General features: G+C 38.9%; 1 protein-coding gene across 2 annotated transcripts in view; it reads left to right on the forward strand.

Annotated features, from left to right (window-relative positions):
* Positions 1–24145, forward strand: part of kiaa0586 (KIAA0586 ortholog) — a 490003-nt gene that overhangs the window by 399883 nt on the left and 65975 nt on the right. For both annotated transcript variants that reach the window (XM_048537548.2, XM_048537549.2), the window contains exons 24-27: positions 368–542; positions 3487–3736; positions 15670–15920; positions 19904–19980. In XM_048537548.2, coding sequence (XP_048393505.1) covers positions 368–542; positions 3487–3736; positions 15670–15920; positions 19904–19980 — 753 coding nt within the window. The remainder of the gene's footprint in view (positions 1–367; positions 543–3486; positions 3737–15669; positions 15921–19903; positions 19981–24145) is intronic.

Raw genomic sequence — 24145 nt, forward strand, 5'->3', positions numbered from 1 at the left:
TTTTAAGCTGCATGAACCACAATTTAAGATTATGGTATAAACATTATTGCTTGTACAATGTAAAAGAATATGATTTATTATTTCTCAATTATATTACTCACCTTTCCACAGAATTAAAATACATTGTGATCATCAAAATTAGGTAGATGTAACTAAAACATACATAGTTTGTGAAAATATATACTTATAATTAATGCATTGATTAAGGAAATGACAGATTCAGGATCTTGACTTGGTGAACATTCTGACAGCAAATAATTTCACTTTGTATAATTTCTTTTCACATTTAACTTGGAGCTTTTGGGTTATGCTCAAATTAAATCTCTATCTCTGCATTTAATTTGCTTATATGCTGCCATTCTTGCAGACGATGTTGATCCCAACACCAGATCCAACCCCACGACACACTCCATCGCCTCCTGTTCAACACCTGTCCTTGATCCAGACACCAGATGTTACACCCCAGGATTCTGTAGCAGTATCAGAAGAGAGAGAATCAGAGCCTGAACCAGAACTAGAACCTTTACAGAAATCGTCTCCAGGTGAATAGGAACTTCTTCAAAACCAATGTCTGAAAGTGTCTTGAGTCATCTTAGTGTAAAATTGTATAATTAGAAGGCTGTAATTTATTTTAACATTAGAACAGATTCCAACACACATTATATTGTATAAAAGATAAACTTGAAAATTGTTGTACCGGTTACATAAAGTTTCACTTATGCAACGCCTTTAAAAAATAACTAAGGCACTTCATAGGGCATTGTGATGAAAAAGGTAGGTTTTAAGGCAATCCTCAATGGAAATAGGCAGATAATCAGGGAGGGCTGTTTAGAAAAGCACTTCCAGGGCCTATGTAACTGAAGGCATGATCTTGAATGATGCAGCAGTTAAATTCAGGGATGTTCAAGTGGCCTGAACAGAATGAGTACTAGGGAATAGACTTCTCTTCATGGAAAATGAATTCACTGTCTTCAGTCTTCTCACAAATTAATTAGAGGATACATTTGCTGGTCTAGTATGGATGTCAGATAACCAGCATGACAATTTAGCAATAGTGGGGAGTTGAGGACCTCATGGGAAAATAGAGCTAAATGTGATCAATTTACATGTGAAAAGTAGTGCTGTGTATTCAGATAATGTTCCCAAGCCAGCAGTGTGTGGATGAGAAGGAGGGGAAGGCCAAAGTCATAGTGCAGGAACAAGAACAGAAGCTATCTTCGGCAATTCTCTGGCTTCAACATGATAATGAAGAATGGATCCATGTGAGAACAGTTGCTCCCAATTGGATGACCGTGGACAAACATTGGAGGGAAGGGATGGCTGTGACCTTGTCAAGGCTGCAGACGCAGAAGAGAAATTTTACCCTATTCAGTCACATTGATGTCATTTCTGACTTTGATGAGAACTGTGTTGGTACTGTGGCAGTTCAGAAACCTGATTGGCGAGATTATAAACACAGAGTTTTGGGCAAGGTGAACACAAATTCGGAAGATAACCAAATATTCAAGGATTTTCGGAGAGTTAAGAGAGGATAGAGATGGGCTGATCGACTACTGGTGATGGACTGATCAAGTACTTTTTAGGGAGAGGCAATTTTGATGGACAATGACAGTACTTAGGGAGCGAGAACTGTGAACCATACAAGCTAACATCTGGACCAGAAGGGAAATTGCACAGTCAACAATTTACTGAGATAGGATTAATTATTAATTGTTGGATAACAGTGCCTTATTTGTCATTCTGCTTTCTGTTTGTGACATTATTAGACCTCATTTTAATTGTTCCCTGATACTGTGAAGGCACACTTTCCTTATTACAAGATTGAACCTGATGTTCTAAGACTGTATAGTGAGGTGGGGGAAGACCAGAAAGTAATGTGTTCTTTCCACGCATCCATAAGTTAACAAAAAAAATCACTATTTGAAGATAAATGCAAACAGAATTAGGGAGAAGGTTAGAAACGGCCTGTGTACACAGTGTGTTTAAAATGTGGAATTTTCCATCACAAGTCATTGATGAAGCAAAGTCCATAAATTATTTTGAAAGGTCTTCAATAAAGACGAACATTAAAAGAAATGGCAAATAAACAGGAGAATGAAATTACACTATGTGGCTTTTCTAGAGAAAATCTCTGGCATAGAATTTGGCTAAATGACCTTCATCTGTACTGTTTTATTTTATGAGTCTGCTGTCAAATTAAACTTAATTAAAAACAGGTTTTGTAGTTTTTGAACATAACTTTTTACAAAACATTGAATTCTGAAGTACTAAATATTAGGAAGGGTAATATAGAAGCATTGTTTATTTGTGCAGTAAGTAGTCACTCCATTGAGAAGGCTCATGAATATTCTCACCAGTCGGTTCCCAGTGAGCTTGTGCATTTGTCTGACTTTCATAGAAGCATCAGGTGGAGTAAAGGTGCTTCAAAGAAAAAAAATAGCAATGTGGGTCATTCTGTGACTGCAAGAGGGAGAGCGTATTGGAGGAACATCATACACTTCCTGTTCTAGAACTGCAAGAGGAATCAGTACATAATTTCAAAATGGACATTTCAATAAGCGAAAGGTTTGGAAGTGTTCCTTCTCTGATTAAAAATAACACTGATATCTGGGAATCTCTTTCTGTTCGGCTTCCTCAAACCAATTTCTTCTGAGAAAAATTAAAAAGGTTGTAATTAAGTTAGTGAGTAGACTGCTGATATTAATTTTGATACTCATTTTAGAAACAATACACTGGACGTAGGAGAAGATCAGTGACAGTTTAGCAGCATGAGACTGGGATGTGTATGCATTTTTTATTTAACCTATTTTTCTAGTCAACCTACAAGTTCTAAACAAATGAGTTCTGTGGAAGGGTCACCGGACCCGAAATGTTAACTCTGTTTTTCCCTTCACAAATGCTGCCAGACCTGCTGAGCTTTTCCAGCAACTATGTTTTTGTTTCTCATCAACCTGTTCAGAGATGTTATTACACACCTTTGGCATAGGTGATACTTGAACCTGGGTCTCTCACTCCAGGTATAGGGACACTACTATCGTGCCATAAGAGGCCCTGGGGCATGGGTACTTAACAAGGAATGGAAATTAAGTAAACCTGAGTCATTTTCTCTGGGAGATGATCTGACTGATGTGTCAGTGAGGGAATTGGAAAGGTAACTGGGGAATTTGCTTAAGTCTGGTATGGTAATTAGAAGCTAGGAAACGTTATCTTCATTGATAAATGTGGAGTAGACAAACAGGAATCTGGAAGAACACAACAAGTCAGGCAGCATCTGGAGGAAAAGACCCTGAGAAAATTTCTTCACTAATATTTGTGAGAATGTGGTAAATACTGCACCAGTTCATCATAGAAGTTGAATTAATTAAGATATTTATTAATAGCAGATACTGTACGATTGGGTAGATTTGATGATTCGAAGGTCTTTTTCCTTTTCTCGTACTCCCTTATTGTGCCTTAATAGAAATAATGATCATATTTGTGATTCAGTCTTAGATGCTGCAGGACTGAAATCTCCAGGAAAATCAAGTCCTATTGGTACTCCTGTTGCCACACCATTCTCTACTCCCTCAAGAGTGTCAACACCATCACCAGTGGCAGAAACTATCTCTGGGAAGATAAAGAATGCAAACATACTGCCTTCACAACGATTTCCAAATCCCTGGGGAGACGTAGAGCTCCCTCTGGAGGAAGAAAATCCCAGCTCAATTCAAGAAACAACACGACAGGCAAGAGCTATGTAAGTGGTCTATTATACAGTGAATGTCAACTATCTTCAGTTTCTTATGTCGACAATCAATATGTCACGTCTTATTTCTGCTTTGTTACCACTCTGTTTGTTCTGTGTATTTTTTGTGCTGATACCATCAATTCAAATGGGCATTTTATAAAAAGTTACAGTGCAGGCAATTGTCATGAAATGTCAAAGTAAAATAAAATAAACATGAGTGTAGCAAATCGCTCGACCGTCAAAAAAGTGACAATCAATATACTACATCCATGTTGACCAGTAATGGTGTCTATTGACATAGGAAAATATCTTTTGTTAATTAATGTATACATGCAAAATACATGCCACAGAGAGAAAGGCCAATTGGCCATTCATGTCTGTACAGGTCACAAAAGAACTACATACCCTAATACCTATTTCCAGCTCTTAACCCTAGCCCTACAGGTTATGACATTCATGTGCATGTCCAAGTGTTTCTGATTCAATAATCTTTCCAGGCGATGAGTGCATCATTTGGGTGAAAACATTTTCCTCAAGCCCCTGTAATCCTTTGGCAAATTGCTTTGCCTTTGGCCCTGTATATTGATCTGCTGCTGATAGAAATTAATTCTTTGTACTCACCAAGTCTAGGCCCCTAATGATCTTATGCATTTCACTTAAATCTCCCTTGCCCCCCCATGGTTCCAAAGAAAGTAGGTTCAGCATACCAAATCTTTCCACAGAGCTAAATTCCTTAGCATCACGTAGCATTGCAAACTAGCCATCCAGCCAACTGACCCTCTATTGAAAGTCTGATTATCACCATGAAATAATGAAACCATTATTAATTGACATAAAACTAAATTTTATTCACTAATGTCATTTAGGTAGGCCTAACCTACATGTGACACCAGCTGCTAATGTGGGTGTCTATTGACTGCTTTATGAAATGGTCGAGCAAGCCACTGAGTTGTATCAGCCTTTAAAAGTCTAAAAAAAAACAAATTGATAAGCTGATATTCACCAAGACAATGGCCAAACCTAGCCCTGTCAATACTGCAAAATTCTCCTGACCAATATCTGGAGGTGCCAAAATTGTGTGAGCAGCCTCGCAGAATAGCCAAGCAATAGCCTGATAAAATCATCATCACAGAATCATACCTTAAACACACTGTTCTAAATGACACTAAACCCGTCCTTAGGTATGTTCTGTCCCACAGGGAGCTAGACTGAACAGAAGTGGTGGCCCAGTGGTATGCAGTCGGGAGGGAGTAGCCTTGGGAGTCCTCAGTATTGACTCTCAGTGATGGGGGACCCCAACATAATAGTCTAAAAGTTAAGGCTGAAGCATTTGCAATAATCTTCAGCCAGGAGCACTGAGTAGATGATCCATCTTGGCCTCCTCCAGAAATCTGCAGCACCACAGGTGCCAGTCTTCAGCCAATTCGACGTACTCCATGTGATATCAAGAAAAGGTTGGAGGCATTGAGTACTGCAATCGTTGTGAGACCTGACAAAAATTTACCAACGGCACTGAAGATGTGCTCCAGAACTTGCCATGCCTCTAGCCAAACTGTTGCATAAAAGCTACAACATTGGCAATCACCCGATGGTGTGGAAAATTGTTGAGGAATTTTCTTTACATCATGGAAAATTGGGGCTACTTAAGCCCAACCATTTACCACCCCATCCATCTTCACTGGATCATCAACAGTGCTTTAAAGCTGTACCTGATTAGTAATAACCTGCTAACTGATGCTCAGTTTGGGTTCTACCAATTAAGATCCTAACCTCATTATAACCTTAGCTCAAATAAGGACAAAACACCTGAATTCCAGCAGTGAGATGTCTGCCCTTGATAATAAGGCTGCATTTGACAGAATGCGCCATCAAGAACCTCCATCAAAACCAAAATCAATAGGATTTGGGGGATAACTCTTTGCTGGCTGAAGTCATATTTTTACAGGTATGGCACAAAGGATCATAAGATCAGAAATTGAGGTGTGCTCCAATGATTACACAATGTTCAGCACCAAACATAACTCACCAGATTTGGAAGCAGTCCATGTCCAAATGCCACAAGAGTAGGATAATGGGACAAAAATTAGCAAGTAACTATTCACGCCACATAAGTGTCAGGCAATGACCGGCTCCAACAAGACAGAATTAAACTATTATCGCCGTTAACATTCATTGGCATTACTATTGCTGAATCCCCCACTGTCAACATCCTGGGGATTAGCATTAACCAGAAACTGAACTAGACTAGCAGTATAAATACTGTGGCTACAACAGCAGGACAGAGGCTATGAATCCTGCAGTGACAAGCTCACCTCCTGACTCTTTAAAGCCTTCCACCATCTACAAAGCACATGTCAGGATTGTTTTGGAACATCCCCCACTTTCCTGAATGGGTGCAGCTCTAACACCACTCAAGAAGCTTGACACCATCCAGGACAAAACAGCCCACTCTGGCACCGCAACTGCAAACATTCAGTCACCCACCTCTGACACTCAGGAGGAACAAGGTGTAGTATCTACAAGACACATTGCAAAAATTTTCCAAGGTTCCTGCGATAGACTTTCCATACCTCCCCTTATCCTTCTAGGTGGGAGTGGCTGACCGACATGGGAACTTCTCCATCTGCAAGTTCCCCCCAAAGCACTCACCGCCCTGATTTGGAAATATTATCATCATTCTTTCAGTGTCGCTGGATTAAATTCCTGGAGCTCTCTCCCTAATGGTGTAGTTGGTCTACCTACAACAGTGGACTGCAGTGGTTCAAGAAGACAGTTCTCCACCACATTCTGGAGGGCAGTAGGAATTGGCAATAAATTCTGGATAAAAACTGAAAGAACTGCGGATGCTGTAAATCAGGAGCGAAATGCAGAAGTTGATGGAAAAGCTCAGCAGGTCTAACAGCAGTGGTGAAGAAAAAGAAGTCAGAGTTAACATTTTGGGTCCGGTTCTGAGGAAGGATCACTGGATCCAAAACATTAAATCTGTTTCTTCACAGATGCTGCCTGGCCTGCTGAGCTTTTCCAGCAACTTCTGCATTTTGTTCCCAATAAATTCTGGAGCCTAGCCAGCAATGCTCACATCTCATGATTGAAAAAAGAAGTTATAGATTTGTATTCTGTAGGGACTGGGGTCTCTGTACCCATTTCAGATATCTCAGAGTGTCAGAGTCAGTAATAAACCGAAGGCTTCCTTCTCCACTGTAGAGTACTGTCTCTGATGTTTTTAAACATTTTTTTGAAGAAGTACCCAATTGATTCGTCTCCCTCCCATTTTGTCTTTCTGAAGGAGAACAGCCCCTATCCTGATGTTACTCACCAAACTGGCTGTTTTCAATGTTTGGAGCTGCAAACTCAAGCTTACTTGTTAAAATAACCTTCAGCTTTTCAAAAACAGCTTACATTTTGCAGAGCACACTGCCTTTGTTCTTTTTCCCGTAATAGGTCTGTCAGTGGTACACCTACTGTACTGATATTTGGAATGAATTATCCACAGAGCCCACATATTCCCAAGAACCTCATGATTTTCTGTTTTGTTGTGAGAATGGGGAACTGTGCTTTTGCTCTTCCTTTTGCAGCCTTGAGTAGTACTCATCCTTGATCCACTCCCTATCTGAGATACGTCACTTGGCCACTCGCTCTTTGAGAGATTGACCACTAAGCAGCTAACTGTGTATTCAGAAAAGGGCTTTCAGTTGCTCCAAGTGTTTTTCCAGTTGCCACTGTACCCTATCAATTTGTCTAGTTACACAATACAATTTGATAAGCCTGCCACTGTTCTGGTTCATCAGCTTACGAAAGTTGACTCAGACATTTTTTGAGGCCAAATAGCATGATGCAACACTACTATAACCTGTCAGGAGTTACAAAGGCTGAGATCTCCTTTGAATTGACAGTCAAGGAAACCCTACTGGTAGCCCTTGAGTAAATCTATCTTGGCAATGTATATGGTTTCGCCTACTGTATCCACGCAGTCTTCCAGCTGGATATAAAATTTGAGCCCTGGTCTGACTGGATCTCAATCAGCAACCACACCAGTTGACAAATTAGATCAATTCCTTCACTGCTGATGGGGCAGATATAGTATCTGGGAACAGCTACAGGAAAGAAAGTAACCGTGTCCAGGTGGTTGTCTTTTGTTTTGGGCAGGGTCCTACGCTGTCTACTAACACCTTGCTAAATTGATCCCCAATAGTCAGCATGGAAATTTTAGATGCTGGCCTTGTTGAGAGTTGGAGTTTCCCACAACTGGACAAGTGTGGCAGGTTCTGCAAAACCTTACTACATTCCTGTGGAGCTGTGGCCAGTAAAAATGCTGGCTTTTTGCAGACCCTGGGTGATATTCCCCAATTTAGCTTTGCTCCAAACAAGTTACCAAAACTGTTAAACTTCCAGATGAAGAGGGATAAAATGATTCCCTTTATTAAGCCACCTGCTCGGTTGATTGCAACAAAGGTCAATTTCAAAGGATTCAGATAAGCAGATAATATTTTCCCAGATCCAAAGGAACTTGTGTTTTCAAAACAGCCAATTTAACAATTCAAAACTTAGTTAACTTGGCTCCTCTTGAAACAAAGGTTCCTTTGGCTCTGGGAGAAAGGTATGCAAAAGGAAAGGGATCCTCGTTAATTAGGAACAAAAACAGAAGTTTCTGGAAAAGCTCAGTAGGTCTGGCAGCATCTGTGAAGAAAATAATATCAGCGAACAGTTCTGAGGAAGTGTCGCCAGACCCGAAAAGTTAGCACTGTTTTTATCTTCACACATGCTGCCAGACCTGCTGAACTTTTCCAGCAACTTTTGTTTTTGTTCCTGATTTAAAGCAGTTCTTTCAGTTTTTATTCTTGTTAATTAACCTTGGTGCAACCAATTGAGTGAGTGAGTGGCTAAAAAGCGGAGACAGTTCATCCCTCTTCATCCAGGAATTTAACAGTTTGGGGAATCCTGTATGAAACAGTAATAAATTGAGGAAACCTACCCAGGTTATAACAGCCACCAATGAGAGGGGAGTTGGGAATAGTGAGTGAAAACCCATGGAGTCAGGATTAGACAAACAGAGTTTGGTGACAGTGCAGATGGTTAGGGTTAGATGAATGACTAGAGAGGTTTACAGTGATGGATTGCAGCAAAGATGCAGAGAGATGACAGAGTTTTTGAGTGAGTTCAAGTTTATTGAGGACGGCAGAGAGGGCAGTATGGCACACAGCTGACATGCGTGAATGTTTCTGCAGCAGATAGATCAAGATAGGGCAGAAGTAAGCAATATCACTAAATATGCAGTTATTAGTGTTACAAAAGATGTGTGATTAGAAGCACAGTTTGAGATTAAATAGGATGCTGAGATTACAAACAGTCAGGTTCAGCTCAACATGATGACTGGAGAGGAGATAAAATTGACAGAAATGGTTTGAAATTTGTACAAAGTGTTAAAGGTGTTAGTTATCATGTTATTACACTAGTGGAAATTTGCATAAACCAAGACTGAAACTAGGTCAAAACTGTAAGAAAATGATTCTATACCTTAATTTTGTAAAATGTTAGAAGGATCATTCGTCACCTTTTAGATGCATTTTGGAAAAGAAATGCTTTGCTGACGTTCATTTGCTGCTGGTCGAAATCCCCACATTCGTTGTGATTACCCTTAGCAAATACAAAGTTTTGATGGACATATTGTTAACATGTTAAAATATGAATCCAAAGTAATCTTTTCAGATAAATATTGGATCTTATGAAGATTGAATTATCAATGGTCTTTCTTTAACTTCAGCAATTCCTTTAATCCATTATCTATAGTGAACTACATTGACTCCTCATCTAGCATGCTTCGATTTAAAAACTCTCATTCTTGTTTTCAAATCCTTCCATGGCTTTGACCATCTTATCTTGAAACAGCCTCCACCTCTAGAGACATTCAGGTGTTCTATAAACCTCCAATTCTGTCTAGTTATGAGCACTCCACTTTGAGTTACCTAGATCCTGGAATTCCCTTGTCAAATCTCTTCTTCCTTACGCTATGTAAATACTAGATACTGTTGCCATTGTGATTATATTCCTCTCCTTTGCCAGCCTATTTTCTTTCCATTTTGATTTTTCCTTTATTGTAAACACCAGATGGAGGGAGGGTTGAGTTCAGTTTTGCAAGTATGCTGATAAGTGTTCATAGTTTGGCCATCCCATTTATTCTATTTCTAATTTTCCTTTCCATTTGAAAGAATGGAAACAAAAATCATTTAAGGTATTTGACTGGTGGCTTAGCAGCTAACACACATTTGCACAATGGGCAGGAGCTAAGGTGCTCCCCAATAGTTCCAGTTTAACTGTCTCAAGCAGATGTTGCAAGTAAGCCACTTTACCAACAATTCGAAACTCTAACTAGCATCTGGCTTGAGGTATCTCTGCAAGAATTGAATAGTGCATGGTAAGGGTGTTGGTAGTTTATAGTCATTTTACCATTTGACAGGGGAATGCCATTGATTTATTCCATTCTTGGTGAACAGTGTAAACAAGACACTGAACAATTTTGTATCTAACCGTAAAATCAGTCTCTTAGGTCTTAAAACATGTATGAGTCACCATGTTATTGCTTTATTATGCTATTGCAGCAGTGTGATGACAACAACTTTCATGTGACACCTAGTATGCCATCCAATTAGCATTGAATTCCAGCCAGATTTTCCACCACTGTCAGCATACTGAAAGTAGAACATTCTTCAAAGCCTTGTATTTTGTTAGATGTGTAAATAATTTGGAGTATATTTTGAGAATGTTTGCATCGTCCAAATCCTTTGATGCATTATGTACATTATTATATATGTGAACATAGAAGCTTTTAATATATATTCCACTTGTCATCCTCCTGCAGTTTGTCGTGAAATGAAATTCAATATCACTACAATTCAAACCAAATGTCACAAAGCACTTCAGTTCGTATCACATGATTCAATCCCAGGAAGGTTTCTGGTCATCATTGGATACCACTCATACAGGGTGGTTGAGTAAAATTGGCAACAGTCTTGAATTTAAAAATTACATTGGGGTAACACACTTTGGAATATGTAGTCAGATTTAACACATTTTGGAATTTCAGTTATACTAACCAACTTCTTACATGTCAATACCATTTTGTGACATCATCAGGATAGCTGGAGCTGCCACTGATTTGTAGTAACCCCTGTTTAATTTGCATGTAGTGGTCATGAAAATGAATGCAGCTACTGTAATTTCACAACAACAGCAATATGTACACCTGTACAGGGCTAATTCATAGCCACTGAAGAAGCAGAACTGGCAATCTGTGATCAGCTGAACAAACAAAATGTCAGGATATCCTATATACACTATAATTTTGTGATAAAACAAAGACAAAGAATGATAAAAAAAAGTGAGAAAAGAATTGAAATAATACAGCAATAAAAAAGAAAAATGTAAAAGCAGAAATAACAAAATAGAGAAATGGATCGAAAGAAAATTGCCCCTTAAAAGTTTTTCTTTCTCTATTTCGGTGCAAATGAACCAACAGAAATAAAAAATAAGATGCCGACTGGTACATCATGGATTGACATTAATGAATTTATATTAGCTTTGCCAACTTAATCTTAATATGCCATTTTCCATTTATTTATCAAATCTGCTTTGTTTGTGTTAGTATCCTACTTACTCTTACTTAAAATTATGCAATATATAAAATGCAAAAACAAGTTATTTTGTCTAACAAGGCCACATCAGTATTTATGCTCATCTCAAACCTCTTCTTAGTCATAGAGCCATACAGCATGGAAACAAACCTTTTGGTCTAACTTGTCCACATTGACATGATAGCCAAAATGATCCAGTCCCATTTGCTAGCATTTGGCCCATATCCCTCTATTAATTTACACACCCAGATACCTTTTAAATGTTGTAATTGTACCAGCCTCCTCCACCACCTCTGGCAGCTTGTTCTACACATGCACTGCCCTTTGGATGAAAAAGTTGCCCTTTAGGTCTCTTTTAAATCTTTCCATAAGACCATAAGACATAGGAGTGGAAGTAAGGCCATTCGGCCCATCAAGTCCACTCTGCATTGGCTGATGGGGCATTTTAACTCCACTTCCCTGCACTCTCCCCGTAACCCTTGATTCCTTGTGAGATCAAGAATTTGTCAATCTCTGCCTGTCGATCTTTCCCCTGTCACCTTAAACCTATGACCTCTAGTTTTGGACTCTCCTACCCTGGAGATGAAGGCCTTGGCTGTTCACCTTAGCAGTGCCCCTCATGATTTGATAAATATCTATAAGGTTGCCCCACAGCCTCTGAATCCCTAGTTTATTTGGCCTCTCCCTGTAGCTCAACTCCTTGAAACCCCAGCAACATCTTTGTAAATCTTTTCTGAACCCTTTCAAGTTTAATCTTCCTTGTCTAACTCAATTAGCAAAATCTTCTATGCCCTTCACCCTCACTGCTTTTTGTCATTTATAGAAGTGATTGGATGTAAATATAGGAGATATGGAGAGTGAATTTACATATGACACCAAATTTGGTGCTGTACTGGACAGTGAAGAAGTTTACCTAAGAGTACAAAAGACCTCGATCAGATGAGCAATGGGCCAAGGAGTGACAGAAGTGGTTTAATGTGAGGTGTTAGATTTTGGTAAGGCAAATCAATGCAGGACTTACACAGTTAATGGTAGGGCCCTGGGAAGTGTTGATGAACAAAGAAACCCAGGGGTGCACGTGCATAGTCCCTTGAAACTGGAGTTGCAGGTAGACAGGGAGGTGAAGAATGGGATTGGCATGTTTGCCTTCATTGGTCAGTGCATTGAGCATAGGAGTTGGGATGTCATGTTGAGGCTGTACAGGACATTGGTTAGACCACTTTTAGAATACTACGTTCAATTCTGGTCTCTCAGCTATGGGAAAGATGTTATTAAACTTGAAATGGTTCAGGCAAGATTTACAAATTCATCTTTCTGAATTACATACCTCATCTCTCACCATCAAAGATTGACTTGCTCCCAGCATCTCTTAAAATTTTAATTTTTTACCTACTCCTCCTGGCATACACAAATAAAACTTACCCTTGCAAGTAAATTCTTTAAGGAAAATTGGCACTTTCTTGCCAAGCAACCGCAACCAGGATTCACATTCTGGTGCAGCTTTTTAACTTCCACCATGCTTTCCTTTACCAATTCAATAAAACTCACTGGCTAATTTTGTTTTCCCACATCTTCCAGTGCCTTTTCTAAACCAACACTGTAACTTCATGTGACCTAATTTATTGCCATGAAAACAGCTGAGCTTTTTTTAGTTATCTCTGAGTTATTCTGTGGTAAACTATCTTTACTATCTTCAGAGAGATCTCTTCTTCCCTTATATCTAAGGATTTCTCTCTTCTACAATTTCTATCCCTCACAGACTGAATTGATATCAGAAGCCAAACTTTGATTTATGAACCAACTCATAATCAATGCCATTTTCCCTGTTAAGCTTGTAATGTTAACGCTCTATTCTTCCACATGAGTTCTCACTACTTCAGGAAGTGAATTTTTGAACTCCTTCAAAATAATTGTCTCTCTAAGTGCATCATATGTTTGATCTATTTTCAATGCCCTTATCCACCTATCAAAATTATTTTGTTTAATCTACTCAAAAGTCATAGTACATTTGACCAGGGTCCATCCTTAGATTCCTGAAATGTTAGACCATAAGACATAGGAATGGACCTAAGGCCATTCGGCCCATCAAGTCCACTCCGCCATTTAATCATGGTTGATGGACATTTCAACTCCACTTCCCTGCACTCTCCCCGTAGCCCTTGATTCCTTGTGAGATCAAGAATTTATCAATCTCTGCCTTAAAGACATTTAACATCCTGTCCTCCACTGCGCTTCGTGGTAATGAATTCCACAGGCCCACTACTCTCTGACTGAAGAAATGTCTCCTCATTTCCATTTAAAATTAACCCCACTAATTCTAAGGCTGTGCCCACGGGTCCTAGTCTCCCCGCCTAACGGAAACAACTTCCCAGTGTCTACCCTTTCTAAGCCATACATTATCTTGTAAGTTTCTATTAAGATCTCCCCTCAACCTTCTAAACTCTAATGAATACAATCCCAGGAACCTCAGCTGTTCATCGTACGTTAAACCTGTTGTCTGTGGGCTTCTGGCACTAGCTCCGTTGCACTAGAGATTGCATTTTTCACCTCATTATACTCCCCTGATACCTCCTCTGAGAGTGATGCAAATACTTCACTCGGTCTACCTACCAGCTTTGTTTGAATCAACAGTACCCATATGGTCACTAGTCATTTTGTTTGTTCAGCCACTTTCTCAAATGAAATTAAAGAAGTTTCTACACCCTTCTTGTTGAACTCAGGCAACGCTTGGACACGTTTAGACAGATCCCCCCACTTTGGCTATGATCATCACTATCCTCCTCATTGAGCTTACATTCTACCTTCACCTCCAGCTTTTAGATTTTCCAGTCTAATTGCCAACTTCTCTTTCTGCTTTTTCTCGCTTTTACTTGCAATTCAAACTGTTTCATTTCCTTTTCATGTTCAACATGCTTCATTTTCAATTGAATTTTAGCCATTTCCAAAGATTCTGATGGCATTCCGTGCAACTGTAAATGCTGCCGCTTGCTACAACTATCTCCCCTTTTCTCGCTGACAAAGGCAACTCTACCTCCTGATTATTTGCCAATTCCGAAAGCCTCGTCTTGGTCAGTTTCTGTAAAACCCCCAAAATGATCTCTTCCACTCCCAAGAAACTCTTAATGACTAGAAGAGCCATTAATACACAATGCACACCCTGTTTAAACCAACCAAATTCAATACCTGAAATAAAAGCAACTAATACTTACCACTCTGATGAAGGGTCTAGGCCCGAAACATCAGCTTTTGTGCTCCTGAGATGCTGCTTGGCCTGCTGTGTTCATCCAGCCTCACATTTTATTATCTTGGAATTCTCCAGCATCTGCAGTTCCCATTATCTCTAATACTTACCACTCACTGCCTTTGAGTCCAACAATCCTAAACTTAAGCTGGAATTAGAGATTTTGATTCCAACAAGAGCCCCCAGTTTGTTATGGATCAGACCACATCCCCTCAAAGTATTCAGAAGACAGTCAAGACCCTAACTTTTTCTTATTTTAAAGTTAGTGTAAGGTGCTGTGTTCCAGATGCACTTCAGTTGGTCAAACTACTTGATTAAAAGTAAAAAATGCTTTATTCATCCACTGTAGTTAGAATACAGCAACAGAAAAGAGAAATTGAAATAACTTAACAGAATAATAATTACAGTAACTATTACTAATTAACTGTTCCAATACGGTTGGAACATAGTTAATCCCATAAACACACCTTCGGCAAAAGGAAAGTTCAGAAAACAGATTGTACCACCGGCAACTCCAGTAGCATGAAGAGAACCCCTAGCTTTTGGCTATAACCAAAAGGGGGGAAAATAGCCTCCACTTCTTCAAGACTCCAGCAGCAACCCTTGAAAGCTAAAACTAAAAGTCTGGGTTCTGTGGGAGCTTGACCACACACATTCAGGCTGCGAGGTGGACTATTTGTCATCTCTGCCTTAAAACTTCTCTTCAAAAAAACGGTCAAAATATACCTCTCGAAGCCACAGGATTGTCATAATAGTAAGTCCGTCCAGTGTTTCATAAGTATATGTTTACTGTTTCAAATTAACTGCTAAAGTTGTGCCTATTTCTCCTCAAGTTTTAGATTGAGTCCTTTCTTGAGGATTATGGAAAATTGGCACACATTTAGTGTTTGGTAGTTCAGTGGGTTTAATTTACAATGTGGATGTTAGCTTGATTCATTATTTTTCCTATGATTTAAAGTTTTTTTCTGAAAATCATTCTATTTCTGTATCTGGTACAGTTCTTGATTTGATGTAGTATTTTGTATTTGACTTCCTCATTTATTATTTCTGTCTATTAATCTTTTGCACATTAGTGTTATGTCGGTAGCTAAGGATGAAGATCCCGAGAGTTTGGCCCTACCACTACATGCTGTCACTCCCATAATTCCAGCTCCATCTCTGCCAGATGTACAAATTCCAACAGCCCCTGTTCAATCGCTGACTCCACTCCTATCGACAGAAGGAAGTAGCTCGACAATCTCCATCACTGAAACGGAGACCGCTGACCGAAACATCTCTGAAGGAGAGATCCTCATAAACTACAGGCAAATGGCTGCAGCAAAAGGTATAGCTACACCAGACTACTTAATTAACTAATGAATAAATATTTATTTTTTGTCCTGGCTGTAAGGCCCTTAGGTATGGGCTATTTCACACAATTCTTAATGATAGCAGATACACAGGCTAAAATTGCCCACAGTTAAGAATAAATTCCCTTAAGTTAACAATCAGTGAAAACGAAGACATTATAGCAAAGTCTTGCTCGTGTGTCTACTGCATTTATATGGCTGGCCCAGTTCAATTTAGAGTAACCACCAGAATGTAAATGGTGGAGGATTCAGCAAGGGTAATGCCATTGAATGTGAAGGGGAAATAGTTAGATTTCTCTTATTGGAATTTGAGATTATCTTGCACTAGTGTGACATGAATGTTACTTTCCACTTTTTAGCCCAAGCCCAAGCATGAGCTGGTTCTTGCTGCATATTGGCACAGACTGCATCATTATCAGAGGAGTTGCAAATGGTACAGAATATTGTGCAGCCGTCAGCTCTACTTCTGACTTTATGGTGGAAGAATGTCATTATTTAAGGAGCTGAAGATGGTTAGGCTGAGGTCATTCCCCTGAAAAACTCCTACAGTAATGGCCAGGAACTGCGACAAACAACCGTAACCATCTCTATTTGGAGATAGATATAAATTGTGACCAGGAGTGGAATCTGACTACCTTTGCCTATAAAATATTAAAGGCCTCTACTTCCATCACGTTTTCAGGAATGTAGTTCAAATGTCACATGACCCTCTGATAGAAAACTTTTTACCTAAGCTCTGCTTTAAATGACCACCTTGATTTTTAAACATTGACATCTACTTCTTGATTCTTACATAAGAGGAAGAATCTTCACCACCTTTGAACAATATTTCAATTAAGCTACATCTTACTCTTCTAAACTCTAGAAGATTCAAGCTTAGCCTTGCCAACCTTGCATCATAAGAGAGCCCACCCTCCCTCTGTTACATTTATATCCTTCTGTAATTAATGTGACCAAGGTTGTGCATAGTACTCCAGATTCACTGTCACCATGTCCTGTATAACTGAAGCATAATCTCCATACTCTTGTATTCAGTTCCCCTTGCAATTGTTGATAACATCGTATTTGCCTTCTTAACTACTTGCTGTACCTGCAAACTAACCTTTAGTAATTCATGCACTCAGACAGTCAGGTCACTTTGCATCTCAAAACTTTGCAACCTCTCACCATTTTTTCTTCTTGCTAGTAGGATGGACAATTTCCCATTTTCCAATTATTATACTCTATTTTCCACATCTCTGCCCACTCACGTAATATATATGTCTTTCTGTAACTTCCTTATGTTCACTTCACAACATACTTTCCTGTCTACATTTGTATTATCAGCAGATTTTCAAACCTAATTCTTTACCTTCATCAAAGTAATTCATATAAGTTGTAAATGGCTGAGGTCCTACTGTGATCCTACTACTAATTACGTCTTTTCAATCTGAAATAGACCCAATTATATCTATTCTCTGCTTCCTGTTAGACAACAAGTTCTCTGTCGAGGCTAAAATGCTGTCCCTTGCTTCATGAACTATTACTTTTTGCTTTGACATGGCATCTTGTCAAATGCCTTCTGGAAATCTTAATATCTATCAGTTTCTCTTTCTTTATAGCACATGTTTCTCAAAATACTTTAATAGATTGATCAAACATGATTTCTTTTACTCAAAACCATACTCACTCTATGAGATTACCTTGAGCTTTTCCAATGTGTGACATCTTAATATTAGCTTTGATCATGTTTTCAATGACGGATGTTAAGCTAACTGGCTTCCACAATTCTGCCTCCTTCACTTTTTGAATAAAGGAGTTCTGTTCGTTGTCTTTGAATCTAATGAGGCTATCCTTAATTCAAAAGGTTTTGGAAAATCAAACCATTGCATCAACTATCTTGTTAACCACGTCTTTGAAAACCCAAGGACGATGTCCATCTGGACTTGGATACTTGTCAGCCTGTATCTCCAACAATTCACAAAACAGCCACATTGAGTGATTGTGATTTGGCTGAATTCATCCTTCCCTTCTATTTCCTGATTTATTATTGCTTCTGAGATTTACTTTTGAAGGCTGGTACAAAACACCTGTTCAATTTGTCTACCATTTCCTTATTTTCCATTATTCACTCTATAATGTCACTTCATGTAACAGCAACATCCACTTGGTCAACTCTTTTCTTTAAACAGAAGCTCTTACTATATGAGGAAGGGTCACCGGACCCTAAACATTAACTCTGTTTTCTCCTCCACAGATGGTGCGAGACCTGCTGAGCTTTTCCATCAACTTTGTTTTTGTTCCTGATTTATAGCATCTGCAGTTCTTTTGGTTCTTACTATCTGTTTTATAGAGCTGGCAGCTTTTGCCCATACTATAATTTTTCCATTTTTTTTGGTCATTTTTTTCTTCTTTCAATACTCAGTCCAATAATCTGACCTGGCACCTGTGTTTGCACAATGATATGCTTTTGCTTTAAGTTTGACACTATCTTTAACATTACTAGCTCACTATGGATAGTGGATCAGTTCTTCAGAATTTTTCTTACTTGGAATGTATCTCCTCTATAAACTCTGAACTGTCTCCTTAAATGTCTGCCATTGAATCTCTATTGACCTAACCTTTAAACTAATTTGCCAATTTACCTAAGCCAGCTCTGCATTCATGCCCACACAATTGTCCTTATTTAACTTCTGCAAAGTGCCTCTGACCCATTCCACTCTCTTTCAAGTTAAATGGAAAATTTCATCATATTATGGTCACTGCTATCTAGGGATGCCTTCACTAGAAGATCATTAATTATCTTATCTCATTAAAAGAAACTAGGACTAATATAGCTTGCTGTCTGGCTGGGTCCCATCGAAATTATTCCCCCCCACCAAAAGTTCCTGTTTTAAGCTACTTTTGCCTGTCTAACATGCCAGCCAACATGTAAATTAAATTCTCCCATGATTATCACTGTACATTTTTGGCAAGCTCTCATTATTTTTTTGCTTATACTCCACCTACTGTGTTGCAACTGTTAAGGGGCCTTTCCACCATACCCACAAGTGATTTCTTGCTTTTATCATGTCTGATTTCTACCCAACCTAATCTTTATCTTGGTTTCTTGAACTGAGATCATCCTTCTCAATTGTATCAATACCACCATTAGCCAACAGAGTCATTCCTCCACAGTTTTCTATATTCCTGTCATTTCTAAATGTCCTGCACCCTTCAGATTCAGGTCCGAATCCATGACATTCTGCAGCAATGTCTCTGTAATGGAGTTATCAAGAAGTTCAGCTATAGCATATTTCAGTGGAAACCACCCCCTCAGTACAGGTCCAACTTTCCTAGTTACTGGTGCCATGCTTCACAGACTAGAACCCAGTTCTCCCACACAATCCTCTGAGCCCCACAGTTATCTCTCTATTCTGATTTGTACTGTCGATTTGCCAATCATGTAACAATGCAAAAATTATGACCTTTCGGGTTCCGCTTTTTAATTTGTCACCTAGTTCCACAGACTGACTATGTAGACCCCTTTTTTTGCCTCTAGAGCATAATGACTCTATTGTCCCCCTCCCAATCAAATTCCTGTCCAGTTCTGAGCAGACGTTCTAATCTCTGGGACTAGGCACACAACACAGGCATCTGGACTCATGCCAAACACTCTCACTACACTGTTCCCAACTACCAACTGCATTACGACTTGGTTTTTCCCTCCTAAGTCACTCGTATTTAACTTCATATTTCGTTATATGTTTACATATTTAAATAACCTTATTAAATATTTTGAACCTTAGAAATATAATAACTCTTAATCACTTACGACTCACCACTTATGATGTTGGCCTTTGGTTGTACTCCAACAGCTTAGCTTGATATTTCTGGTAGTCTTCAGCTCTGTTGTTGGGATGTTGTCAGGGTCCAAAACCTTTGCTGATAACACTTTCAGGTGTGTTATTGCTTATACAGTATGTGTTTTGCTTTCCAGCATTAATCGAAGAAGGTATCTACTTTCCAAACTTCAATGTTAGTCTGTCTAGTACACTACAGGATGCTCGAGAAATGGTGAGTTTATAAAAAATACGGCTTTACAAACTCATTCAATAAGATCATTGCATTCAATTCACTGCCATCCCTGGTTTTGAATATTTTGAGCTGTGTTTCATTTGTGTTTTGTTGCGAAAACTGAAGTTCTATAATTGAATGTATTTTGTATGTGATAATGATCATTCTTAATTCTAATTATATAATCATAGTTTATAGCAAAGCTTTTTCCAAAAAGACCAAGTTTATTTGATTGCAGCAACTCTACTGTCTTTCTGAAGAAATTAAGTAGTTAGTTAAATGTCATTGATTAAGTTTGAATCTTTGAGTGCAGGCTTCAGTGCTTGCTAGCCCTGGGGTTTCCCCCTCACCTCGGTTGCCAGAATGATTCATGTGTAGAATTACAGAATGTCATATCTGCGCCATCTCTGTGCAAGAACAACTTAACTAGAACCTCCCTCCTCAGTCTTTTCCCTGCAGCACAACAATTTATTTTCAGTTCAAAAAATTATTCAATTCACTTTTGAAAACCAAAATATAATCTGTCTTCACCATAGATTCAGTAATGTGTTGCAGATCCTACTCTTTCCTGTACAAAATAGTTTTCCTTCAGTCACCTTGGTCCTTGCACCTGTCATCTTAAATCAGTGTCGTCTGGATCTTGGTCTTTTTTCTCCCTAAATACTGTCTCTTCATAATTTGGAGCAATTTTCTTAAGTCACCTTTCAACTTAGGGGTGGCACAGTGGCTCAGTGGTTAGCACTACAGCCTCACAGCACCAAGGACCCAGGTTCAATTCTAGCCTCAAGTGACTGTCTGTGCGGAGTTTGCACATTCTCCCCGTGTTTGCGTGGGTTTCCTCTGGGTGCTCCAGTTTTCTCCCACAATCCAAAAATGTGCAGGCTAGGTGGATTGGCCATGCTAAATTGCCCGTAGTGTTCAGGTGTGTGTGGGTTATAGGGGGATGGGTGTGGGTGGGATATATCAAAGGGCGGTGTGGACTTGTTGGGCCGAACGGCCTGTTTCCATACTGTAGGGAATCTAAATAAATAAAACTATTCTTCTCGAGGAAGATCAGCCCCAGCTTCTTCAATCTATCAAAATAACTGAAGTTCTTTCTCTCTGGAGTAACTTCCATAAATCTTTTACACATTCCTTTCAATGTCTTTATGTTATTATTAAAATACATTGCCCAGAATCGGACACAATATTGCAGTTGAGGCCAAACCGGTATTTTGTAAAAGTTCACCATAACTTCCTTGCTTTTGGAGTTTTATGCCTTTGTCTCTAAAGCCCAAAATTTTATATACCTTAATAATTATTCTTTCAACTTGCACTGCCACTGTTATGTGTATATATCCACGGGTCCCTCTGCTCCTGCCCCTTAAAGAATTGTATCCTTTATTTTATATTGAATCTTCTCATTCCTCTTATAAAAATGCATAAATTTACATTATATTTCACCTGCCATGTGTCTGCTTATTTCACTAGACTTTTTATCTCTGCTACCGTAATAGTTCACAATATGTCCAAGTTATATTTCATGTGCAAATTTTAAGATCGTACCCTACATGCCCAAATCAACACTGTTAATGAAGATCAAGAATAACAGGTTTCTTAACACCGACCTTTGGGGAATAGCACTATATACCGTCCTTCAGTCTTAGAAATACATTTACCACTACTCGCTGTTTAATGTCACTCAGGCAACTTTGCACACATGCTCCCACTGCCCACTTTGTATCGTGAGCTTTAAACTTGCTTATGACTCTGTTATGATTTGGAAATCTTTAAACACTCCATCAACTGCATCACGCTCTTAAACCTCATTAAAAAAAACTTAAGCAGCTTAGTTGCCTTGAACAGATCTGCACAAGCTTTCGTTAATTAATCTCTATTTGTCTAAGTCACTTAATTCTACCCTAGATTGTCATTTCTAAAAACTTCTTCACCTCAAAGATTAATCTGAATGGACTACGGTAAATGTGCTCATTGTAAGAACATAAGTAGGACCAGGAGTAGGTGATTTGAGACAACTCTGTCATTCAAAAAGGTTATGACTTTCTAATAGTGGTCTTAACTGCCTGACTCTCATAGCTAATAAAATGTGAGGCTGGATGAACACAGCAGGCCAAGCAGCATCTCAGGAGCACAAAAGCTGACGTTTTGGGCCTAGACCCTTCATCAGAGACCCTCTCTGATGAAGGGTCTAGGCCCGAAACATCAGCTTTTGTGCTCCTGAGATGCTGCTTGGCCTGCTGTGTTCATCCAGCCTCACATTTTATTATCTTGGAATTCTCCAGCATCTGCAGTTCCCATTATCTCTGACTCTCATAGCTCTTGACTCTCTCATAGATCAAAAACCTGTCTCACTCAGCCATAAGTATATTCAATGATCCGTCCTCCAAAGATTAGGAACCATCACATGATATTCCTCTTCTTCTATGACTTAAAGGGAAGGGGAGATCCCTTATATTATAACTGTCCTTCTAGCTCTAGCTTCCCCCCACTGTGGAGAAGCATTGTTTCAGCATTTACCTTGTCAGGTTGCCTCAAATGCTTACATTAATGTTATTGTTTAAATTAGATCACATCTCATCCTTCTAATATTCAATAAGTATCAACTGAGCCTGCTTAACCTTTCCTTATAAGACAAGTTTATAACTCCAGGTATCATTCCTATGAACATACACTGATCTGCTTAAAATACCATTATATCTTCTCCTTAAGTAATGATAAATAAACTATAGACCATACTCTAGGTGTTTTCTTATTAATGCCCGACAGATGTAGTGAGTCATCCTACTTTTATACATCATCCCCATCACAATAATAGCTAATATTCTATTTTTCTGCTAATTACTTCCTGTACCTATCATGCAATTGTTTTGTGATTTGAGTAGGCGAAGGCCCAAATTCCTCTGTATTGCAGGATTCTAAGTCTCTCTATTTAAACAGTAGTCTGTATATCTGATCAACATGGCGATTCTGGCATTTTCTCACATGACACTCCATTAGCCATTTTTTTTTCTCACGTAATTTATATATATTCCTTTGCAGACTCCTTGGGACCTCCTTATAATTTGCTTCGCTTTCTATTTTACACAATCAGCAAATTTGTTTATAATTCAGTTGGTCCCTTCATCCAAATCAATACAATACTTGATAAATAGTTGAGGAATCAGCAATGATCCATGTAGCATTCCACAATGTATATTGTCAAGCTAAAACTTAGCCATTTATGCTTACAACTTTCTTGAACAAGTGTGTAACCAGATCGCCAGTTCTCTAGCACCATCCCTGTTTCTAAAGAGGATGGAAGGTTTTGACCAGTATCTCAGCAATTTTCAGTCTTATTTCTCTCAATATTCCTCATATGCTTTGATCTGGTCCTGATGACTTAGCAACCTTAACTCAGCCATTTTTTTCTCATACCTTCTCAATTTTTAGCCAACTCAGTATCTCTTATGCCTTCTCTTTACCAGAGTACGGTTAGTGGGAGGTAAGGTTGAAATCAGAAAAGCAGATGATGGCGAAATGAATAAATGGTTATGATGGGAAGTTTAAATAAGAAATGATGGGAGGCATGTTCACTTAGAGCATAAACGCCAGTATAGGTAAGTTGGAGCAAATGGCCTGCTTTGATCCAGATGACAGAATCAAAATAATTATTTTTGAGCTTCACACTGAATGTCAGATGACTATTTGATCAAATTGGGTATTACCACCAAGTTCAAACCTGTCCTTACCCAGTCTCCACTCATGCACGTTGGACAGACATCAGAAATAATAACACTAACTGAGATATGCCCTTCCTAAGCCAAGAATATTGCAGTAAATCACCAACCTAAAACATGCAAACAAATGTCTAGTGAAACTCACTGCTGCAATTTCCATAGCGTTTTGTTAACTGAAAAAGAAAAGTTGGCTACATGGAAGGCTGATCAAGTTAATTCAACAAATGCTGTCCTAAGTTAGATTCTCATTCTGTTTTGAATTAACTGACTGCAGCTGGCAGCAGTATGGGCTCTGCAATCTGCTTCAATGTCTTTGGGTCAGGGATGGCAAAATCAGCTAGTGTTCCTGCTTCTGATTCTCTCCTCGCTAGGTAGCAATCAGACTGCATGCTGAATAATAGTAACTTAGCTGAGGTACTGGAGAGCAAGCAGTGCCCATGGAATTGTAC

This window comes from Stegostoma tigrinum, chromosome 10 (assembly GCF_030684315.1).
Source record: "Stegostoma tigrinum isolate sSteTig4 chromosome 10, sSteTig4.hap1, whole genome shotgun sequence".
Lineage (NCBI taxonomy): Eukaryota > Metazoa > Chordata > Chondrichthyes > Orectolobiformes > Stegostomatidae > Stegostoma > Stegostoma tigrinum.